The sequence below is a fragment of the Muntiacus reevesi genome, chromosome 13 (genome assembly GCF_963930625.1).
Source record: "Muntiacus reevesi chromosome 13, mMunRee1.1, whole genome shotgun sequence".
Taxonomy (NCBI): domain Eukaryota; kingdom Metazoa; phylum Chordata; class Mammalia; order Artiodactyla; family Cervidae; genus Muntiacus; species Muntiacus reevesi.
Genome location: NC_089261.1, coordinates 67,966,642 through 67,976,624, shown reverse-complemented (window position 1 = coordinate 67,976,624; position 9,983 = coordinate 67,966,642). Strand labels below are relative to the sequence as shown.

General features: G+C 39.1%; 1 protein-coding gene across 1 annotated transcript; it reads right to left on the bottom strand.

Annotated features, from left to right (window-relative positions):
* Nucleotides 1-8,395: 8,395 nt before the first annotated feature.
* NPY2R (neuropeptide Y receptor Y2) lies at nt 8,396-9,550 on the bottom strand. The gene has a single exon (XM_065904951.1). The coding sequence runs from the start codon at nt 9,548-9,550 to the stop codon at nt 8,396-8,398; it is 1,155 nt and encodes a 384-aa protein (XP_065761023.1).
* Between the last annotated feature and the right edge of the window lie 433 nt (nt 9,551-9,983).

The following is a 9,983-nucleotide window of genomic DNA, read 5'->3' as shown; positions in this document are numbered from 1 at the left end:
GCTCCAATACTTTGGCCACCTCATGCGAAGAGTTGACTCATTGGAAAAGACCCTGATGCTGGGAGGGATTGAGGGCAGGAGGAGAAGGGGATGACAGAGAATGAGATGGCTGGATGGCATCACCGACTCGATGGACATGAGTTTGGGTGAACTCCGGGAGTTTGTGATAGACAGGGAGGCCTGGCGTAATGCGATTCATGGGGTCGCAAAGAGTCGGACACAACTGAGCGACTAAACTGAACTGAACTGAAGCTTATTATGTGTTAAATGAATGAACTCCCAGATATTAAAAAAAAAAAAAAAAAAAAAACACCCACAATTCAATTAAAATGTTGTCTTCTAGAGACTTATGAGAGCGTGCAGGTAATTTTAACTAAAAGGCATGAGTGTTGCTGTCATGAGTGTCTACGAACTCACGACATAAGGAAACACTTATCTGTTTTCCACCTTGGCCCTGGACCCTGCACTTAGCATTGCTGTCTGTAGTGGGGCAGCTATCACTTTGCTCCTGCTTGTTTTCCTCTCTTCTCACTGTCTCTGCTTCCTGGTTTTGGTCCAGGCCCTGCCCAGACATTGACACTTCGTTCAGTGACTTCTTTAAGATGGCTCCCTTGAACTTGGCTGCTGCTCTGGATTCTCCAGCTTTAAGACTTTCCTTATGCAGATTCACCCACTGGTCTTCCTTGCATTTTGGAGTATATTACCTGAACCTTGGAACCCTGTTCACGTCACTTGCTCTTCCAGCCAATTTCTGTCAGTAGAATACAGAACTGGAGAGGAGGAGAACAAGAGAAAATGTATGAGAGAGGCTTAAATCTGGGAACAACAGAAGGCTTGTAACTGCTGCTGCTGCTGCTAAGTCGCTTCAGCCGTGTCCGACTCTGTGCGACCCCATAAACGGCAGCCCACCAGGCTCTGCTGTCCCTGGGATTCTCCAGGCAAGAACACTGGAGTGGGTTGCCATTTCCTTCTCCAATGCATGAAAGTAAAAAGTGAAAGTGAAGTCGTGTCCGGCTCTTCGTGACCCCATGGACTGCAGGCTATCAGGCTCTTCCATCCATGGAATTTTCCAGGCAAGAGTACTGGAGTGGGGTGCCATTGCCTTCTCCAAGGCATTGTAAGGAATGCTGTTAATTTGTTGAATGCTCTAAATTTTCTGCAAGGACAACATAATTCTGTTGCACAGTCATACCTATGAGAATGTGCTGGTGGGCAAAGTGTAATAAGCAAGAGATGCTGAATAATGTATCAGTACAAGTGATTAGCATTAATAACAAAACTGCTCAAGGTATATGCTCAAGTATGTTTTTGCATAAAAGCACCACATCACAATATCAATAGTTCCAAACTTCCATTAGTATACTTTAAATTATATCCACTAAAAAAACCTGCTGAAACCTATATTTAAATAAATACTCAGGACCATAATCATCTGCTTCATGTTGTCTTGGAATGTAATGATGGTTATAAGCAATTTCCACAAGAGTCCTTCTAGATAAGGAATGCCTACATCTAATTTTAGACTTTTAAACTGAAAACTACAAAATAAATATAAAACCCTTATCATGGAGATAAACGAGATTTGTTTATCTCCTGTGGACCTTTAGAGGTCATAAGCTATTAAGTATACTGTATCTGTCCATTTGTGTGGCTTTTTGTGCCTTTGACAAAAACTATTTATATTAGGGTTTTCCTTGTAGTAGTAAGTAGGAAGCTCTTACTTCCAGCAAATTATTTTTCCTGGAACAGAAAGGCAGAAGAAATCCTTCAGTGTCACATTATTACTTCAGTGAATCCAAAATTACATTATCTCTGTTCCCCTAGGTCCTGTTGTTGAAGTCCTCAAAATGGTCAAGTATGAACAGATCATACTACAATAATGAAAAGTATTATTGTATATCTATTTTGACTGGTGGTATTTGGTTCCAACTTAATATACACAGTGCATTCACCAGTCCTGACTCTAAACATGTTAGTTGAATTCACTTTCTCTCCACTTCAATTACATTCTCAAAACAAGATTTTGTTATGCTTCTATCAGAGAACAGGAACAATTGCACAATAAATCTATGTCTCCTTAGAGGCTGTTTGTAGCTTCAGTTCAGCTCAGTTCAGTCACTCAGTCGTGTCCAACTCTTTGCGACCCCAAAAACCGCAGCATGCCAGGCCTCCCTATACATCACCAACACTCAGAGTCCACCCAAATCCATGTCCATTGAGTCGGTGATGTCATCCAACCATCTCATCCTCTGTCGTCCCCTTCTCCTCCTGCCTTCAATCTTTCCCAGCATTAGGGTCTTTTCAAATGAGTCAGTTCTTCGCATCAGGTGGCCAAAGTAATGGAGATTCAGCTTCAACATCAGTCCTTCCAATGAACACCCAGGACTGATTTCCTTAGGATGGACTGGTTGGATCTCCTTGCAGTCCAAGGGACTCTCAAGAGTCTTCTCCAACACCACAGTTCAAAAGCATCAATTCTTCTGTGCTCAGCTTTCTTTATAGTACAACTCTCACATCCATACACGATTACTGGAAAAACCATAGCCTTGACTAGACAGACCTTTGTTGACAAAGTAATGTCTCTGATTTTTAATATGCTCTCTGGGTTGGTCATAATTTTCCTTCCAAGGAGTAAGCATCTTTTAATTTCATGGCTGCAGTCACCATCTGCAGTGATTTTGGAGCCCAAAAAAATAACGTCTGGCACTGTTTCCACTGTTTCCCCATCTCTTTCCCATGAAGTGATGGGACCAGATGCCATGATATTAGTTTTCTGAATGTTGAGCTTTAAGCCAACTTTTTCACTCTCCTCTATCATTTTCATCAAGAGGCTTTTTAGTTCCTCTTCACTTTTTGCCATAAGGCTGGTGTCATCTGCATATCTGAGGTTATTGATATTTCTCCCAGCAATCTTGATGCCAGCCTGTGCTTCTTCCAGCCCAGCGTTTCTCATGATGTACTCTGCATATAAGTTAAATAAGCAGGGTGACAATATACAGCCTTGACGTACTCCTTTCCCTATTTGGAACCAGACTGTTGTTCCATGTCCAGTTCTAACTGTTGCTTCCTGACCTGTTAATAGGTGACATTTTCAAAATGATAGGCACCAGTTTCATATGTGTCATCCTTAATTATCAACTGGTATAACACTCTCTTAAGAAACTTTTATGCAAATATAAGCAAAACATCTTATATTCAAATAATTTTGTTCACATTCCAGAATGTATTTCCCCACTCTCCTCACCCTGTCCCACCTACAGCCCATTGGTAAATGGGTCTACAGGGCCCTACTGGGAATAGTATGTCATGTGGAAAAAGGTTAATAACCACTGTTAGACGGTTGGATGGTTTATTCGCAGGCAATGTACAATATTGAATGATATTGTACATCAAGGTGATTTTGCTTGTAATTAAATATGTTTGTATTTGTGTATATACATATACCTGTTTTTTAACAATGTATGCTACTTTCCTATGACAAGGCCAAAAACAAATATATAAAATGTACACTTGCTTTTTATTTGGAAGAAAATGCAGCACTTTTAAATTTTAATGTGACAACTCATGCCTGTAGCATTTTCAGATATGTTTTGCAATCAATTTGTTAAAGTGTTGAAACTTGGTATAAAGAAGATTAGATTCAGTATTAGTCATTTCTGTTTATTTCTATTCACTTATACACTCGCAGATTAACAAGAAAGAGTTGGAATAATAGATAACATGTGAACTGTTTTATCACACAGTCTTCCATACCCAGGAAAACTTGTAAAGTCTATGGACATTTTACCAGTGTACTAAGGCAGAAAAAGGTCAATGATCTAACAGACATGATGTGTCTTTTATAAATCTGCACAAATCGCTTAGTAATCCTTTGTTAAATGAAATTCCTACCTTAATGTCATAAGACATAATCATGAAGATGTTTGCATTCTCTACTATTTTTGTGTTTCCTTATGGTCTTTGCTTTCTTAAGGAAAAGTAAACTCTATCTTTTGTTGTGATATAATTCAATATATCATCTCGTGAGCTTGAAAATTTTAAAGAGTATTTTCTCCATGAAACATCATTTCCTTTGCTCATCCTATTGCTTTCAGAGCCTTGGTATAATTCTTTCTTCCTCCTTTCCGATCAATTTCCCAGAGGAATAAAGTGGTCTTTACTTATATTTTACTCCTTAGCCCACCTGTACCAATAGTCTAGTTTTAAAGAGTATTTATAACACATTGGCCTGGATAAGGGAAAAAAAAAGATATAGTCACCTTTCATCACTGCAGCTTTGAAGAACCCAGAGGTACAGAGAAGGAGATAATGTAGTTGAAACTAGAAACTGGACCATTTGGGCAGTTCTTAAGATTGACAGATTGTTGGACAGCAATTAAGCACCATATTCTCCATTCAAAACTTTTTCCTATATCTTAGGAGCTAGAAACCTAAGAACTACATTTTCCCAAATCCCTGCCAGCAAGACTTGAGTTACATTTCACAAATAAAAGATAACTCATATGAATTTCGAAAAGCAGAAGAGAAACAAAGGGCATACTTGAGTCTACGGGAGAGATGAGAAAGAGGGTGGCTTTAGGAGGAGGCGATAGCATTTTCACAGATAAATCTGTGCTTTTTCCTCTGTGTTTTCCACATTGCTGCTGTAGATGTTAGCCACAGTTCCCTACAATTTTTCACCTCCTCGTTTTCTCAAGGCCAGAGGAAGCTTTTCCTAACCGTCATTTTTCCAATCCCTCCAATCATTTTGCAAGATTTTAGTTTCCTGTACTAAATTACTTTTTTTCTGGAAGTACCTTAGCTATCTGACTCATGATTAATAGACTTCACTGATTGCTACATGCTTCCACTGTATAAGGTTTTAGATAATTCTGAGTGAGCCATAAATGTAGTCTATTTATAGAGTTCTTTTCACCTATACAAATGTCTAACCTTAATGACCTTCCAAAAAAATAAAACCAATCTTGAACAAATATTCATCTTCATTGGTTTTAGCTATTCCTACATGTAGGAATGTATGTATGTGGGAATAGCTAAAAGTTTGCTTTTCTATAAGTCATATGATAAAGATGATTTTCCTATCATGTAGCCTATCGTTTACATCCGTATGCATGTATCTTCAAATCTGCTTTTATATTTACTTGACTTATCAATTCGGTTTCCTTGGTGGATATTTACTGAGGACTAACTTGGTGCCAGGAGCTACAAATACCTGTGATATAATGAGGATTAAAACAGTGCTGGTCCCCTGCCTTCATATGCTCCGTATGCAGCAAAGACTAGAAAAAGAATCTGCAAAGGGTAGAACATATTAAGTACAGCTAGATCCTATACAGGTTTTCAAGTCATAGAAAGATTTTGGCATAAGAATGGTGAGGAAAAAAGTGATTTGACAAAATCTGAGTTTTTGAAAAATCACTTGTTTTATGGGTAAAAGTTGGATTGGATGGGAAAACAACAAGATTATATAAAGAAAAATTAAGCAGTTGCTCCATTAAACCAAATGAGAGCTATAGGGGTCTGGGGAGATAATCACAGCCTGAACTATGGTGGGGAGCAGAGAGATGGAGAAAAGTGAATTGATTCAAGAAATGTCTAGGAATTAACACAAAAGGTGAGAACTTATTGGACATGTGTGATAAAGAGACAGAAGAGACAAGAGTGGCTCCAAAGTGCTTACATTTTGGGGAACTAGGTAGATAGTAATATCATGACTGTGACAGGTAATATAGAAAAATAAAGTGGAAGTGGGGTGAGGTGGAAATCAAAAATATCAGGTTCTGACTTAGACATGCGGGATTTGCTCTACTGGTGAGACACTATGTAGGCTTGTCAAGTGGGCTGAAAGAGATGCAGATTTAACAAGCAGAAGAAAGCTCTGGTGTGAGAACAGATGCATCTTCAGTGCATCCTCCAAGTGCAGCCTTAGGAGCGAGTCTGTTGACTCAGGCTCATATACAGACTGCAGAGAACAATCAACTAACTCTGCAGGAGTGGCCATGATTCCCCTCTCCTTAGCTGTGTCAAAGGCTGACTATCTCATGTTGGACAGGAACTCTGACATAAAGTAACACACGTTTCTCTAATTTCCCAAATTCTTTTTATTTCAACCCATAAAATCACTACATAAAGGACATTTCACTAATGAGTTAAATAGCTAGATCACATATATTAATTGGATTCTAATAATTTACTATGACAACAGGTGATACAGTACCATGCACATTTTCTAGAGTGAAAGAATTCTCCAGGAGGAAACAAAAAGTCTCTAACCACAATTATCTATTAGCATTTTATGCAAGGTAACTTCCTTTTAAAAGACAAAAAGCTTCTTCTTGGACAGTTATGCCAGGCCTAAGAAAAAAATGAATTCTTCAATTATATATTATAGATATAATTATTTGTCAACTTCTTATTCAGTCTTACACTTAATTTAACTTCCACTGTTTTCATTCTTTCTCAGTATTTCAAAAGCACAGTTCATTTCAAGACCAGTCATTTATTTTTAGCATGAAAATAATTAAGAGACATAGTATGAATTTTAACTGTTTCCATAAAATATACCATTTCTGTTCACAAAGTTAATGTTTATAACTAAATGCAACAGTCATGCTGAATTTACTTAAAATTTAAGGAAATAAATTCAGTCATATTTATAAACATATATTTATGTTAAACATCATTAATAGCATCCAAAGTTCAGTTATTTTAACATCTTAACTATTTTTTATAAATGTAATAGAGTTTTAGCATCTTTGGTTGGATAATATTGAAATAAAAATTGCATTCACAAAATCATTAAAAGAAAAGAACTATAGCATGTATGTTCCACTGTTTATAGGTAAAATTTTATTATGTACATATTCCTAAGTTATCCAAAAATATAGCTAGTTATTTCCAAAGAAGGATAATTTATGTTGAAATTGGTCCCAATAGAACATTTCCAAAGTGGAATGCAAGTAATGTTTTTAGTAGTTCTTACCAGATAGGTTCCATTTTGATGAAATTATATTGTTTGATGAATCATGAATGGGTCCATGGAAGATGAATTTTTTAAAAAATAATATTACTGCAGTGAACACAATACACCTAGGTACTAGTGCAAAAACTGCTTACAAATAAGCACAAAATGTTAAAAAATGCCACAAAACTACTTCCTAATCTGATTCAATTCTCAGTGAAGACAAGTTCAGCTCCAATATAGAAATAATGTGTTCAAAAAGTTATAACAATTAGCAATGATTAAACATATTGCATTGCATCCTTATTTGTTATCTAGATAGTAACTATATAAAGCAGAAACAACTTGTAATGAGAAGTTGAATGAAGGTTTACATTTCTCTGAGAATTTCATTCAGTCTTCAATTCTAAGTTGTAGAAACTTTTCATTAAATATGCATTTGGTTTTAAAAAAACAACTGGTTAACTGAATGGTTAAGATTTCCCACATAATTTGTCAAAATGCTAATCACACAGAAAATTTCAGTTTACTTCCTTGAAGCCATCCTAACAGTTGGTAACATTTACTTGCAATGTTCTCTGATGGTTTTAGTCCACAGGAAGAATAACAAAAAGCCAGAATACAACAGAAAAGAGTCTATGCCTTTCTAGGGAAATTGGTGTTGGTAGACTTTTCATCAGATGGAGGGGGGTGGACAGTGAATTATACATCATCCCCAACCTATCCTCTAGTGTGATTTGAAAGTCAGCTTTTTGCCATACATTGACATGAATCAGCCATGGATCTACATGTGTTCCCCATCCCGATCCCCCCTCCTGCCTCCCTCCCCATCCCATCCCTCTGGGTCTTCCCAGTGCACCAGCCCTGAGCACCTGTCTCATGCATCCAACCTGGGCTGGTGATCTGTTTCACCCTTGAGAGTATACTTGTTTCAATGCTGTTCTCTCTGAACATCCCACCCTCGCCTTCTCCCACAGACTCCCAAAGTCTGTCAATGTATGGCAAAAGCCACTACAATATTGTAAGGTAATTAGCCTCCAACTAATAAAAATAAATGAAAAAAAAATAAAGGTAAATATTACTTAAAAAAAAAAAGTCAGCTTTTTCACCCACACCTTTGGCAATGCTGCTAACATCAATGCCTTGCTCATGTTTCCTTCACTGTTGGAATCAGTCAAAACCATTTCTCTCTGCTTTGACTCATAATTCAACCTACCATCCAAGGAACCATAAGCAAACTCTTATGCTGCCTTGTCTTTGAATTGGAATGCTTTTATTAGACTCTGCCAACCAGTTTTCCATGAATTATACTGCATATGCTTCCAGTGAAATGCTTCCTTAAAATGGGAAATGAGGATGCGCCTGCCTGCTTTCCTAAACCAGGTTTATAGCTCTGGTCAGAATCCATCCATGGATTTTCACATGTCAGTTGCCTTAGACGTTGGTAGCCTCTGTGAAAGAATCACTGGGACCATTATTCTTTGCGACTTGCAGGTGCTTTTTAGCCTTGAACGCCACAGACACCTCAGAGTGAATGGCGTCCAACCTCTGCTCACAGCGAAATGCGGAGAGGAAAGCCTTTCTATAGTTGCTGTTCATCCAGCCGTAGAGGAGGGGATTGGCAAAGGTGGAGCACATGGCAATGATGTGGAACACAGTGAAGATGAGTTTGTATTCCTTCAGGTCCAAGACGTGGCTGTCAATGTCAACAGCAAGTTGAAAGGCATGGAGGGGCAACCAGCTGACCGCAAACACCACCACCACACACACCAGCATTTTGGTGGTTTTTTGCCTCCGCTGATGGTACTGGTCATGAGCAGCCCCAGGACTGACATGGTTCTTAAGTTTACTCCAAATACGAGTGTAGGAAAAAGAGATGATGCCCAGAGGCAAAACATACAGGATTAGTAAGGAGGAAAGACTGTAAACAGTGCCATATATGCCCTTCTCCTCTTCAGGCCACTTCTCTGTACAGGCCACAATCTCAAAGTCAGGAATGATCTCAATCAGCGAGTACTCCCGGAAGATGGCCAGGGGGCTTGCTAGCAGGGCGCTGACACCCCAAGCCAAGCCAATAATCAAGAAGCTGATTTGCTTGGAAATCTTGCTCTCGAGGTGGTAGACGATGCAACGATGCCGGTCCAGGGCAATCACTGTCAAGGTGATGGTGGATACTTGGACGGCCAGGCCCTGGGCATATGGCACCAAGTGGCAGAGGACAGGACCCATTTTCCACTCCCCCATCAAGGTGTAGGTAAGTGTAAATGGCAAGCACAGGGTGTTCACCAGAAGATCCGCCACAGCCAGATTAGCAATAAAGAAGTTGGTTACTGTACGCATGCTCTTGAATTTGATCACCACATGGATCACCAAGGAATTGCCAATCACCCCAAGCAAGATGATGGAGCAGTAGGCCAATATAAGGACAACCTGCACCTCAATCAGCTTGGTGCTGTCTATAAGCTCCGGTTCAGAGTCAGGGGCCAGCTCCCCTGTTGGAATGGTGTGTCCTGGACCGAACTGATCCACTTTCATTTCTTCCACTGTCTGGTTCTCATCAGCCTCTGCACCTAATGGGCCCATTTTCATCAGCTAGCACAAGAATCTACAATTTAAAAAATGAACAAGTATGAAACAAGGAAAGCATAAGGGTGCAAGGAATATCAGAAATGGATTGGTTTCAATTTTAGCTGGGGTTCAAAGTACCTGTCCTTCAATCCCTCAAGTACCTGGATCCCACAGGAATGGCCTGCAGTGACTTTGTCTCCAGTTGGAGGCACATGGTCCCTGGCTTCAGTCACACCACTTTCTCCCCGTGTCCCTCTAGCTGGAGGTAGTGATGATTCTTCACTCTTGCTTATCCCTGTGTAGACTCAACATCCTCTGCTGGCTTCTATCACTTGTGTAACCAATTTTTGGCATTAAATTACTTCTATTTTGCATTCTTGAATAGGTTCTGTTTTGCATGATATGTTGAGCTGTCCATGCATGTATGCTTTCATTAATTTTCTCCACCATGACA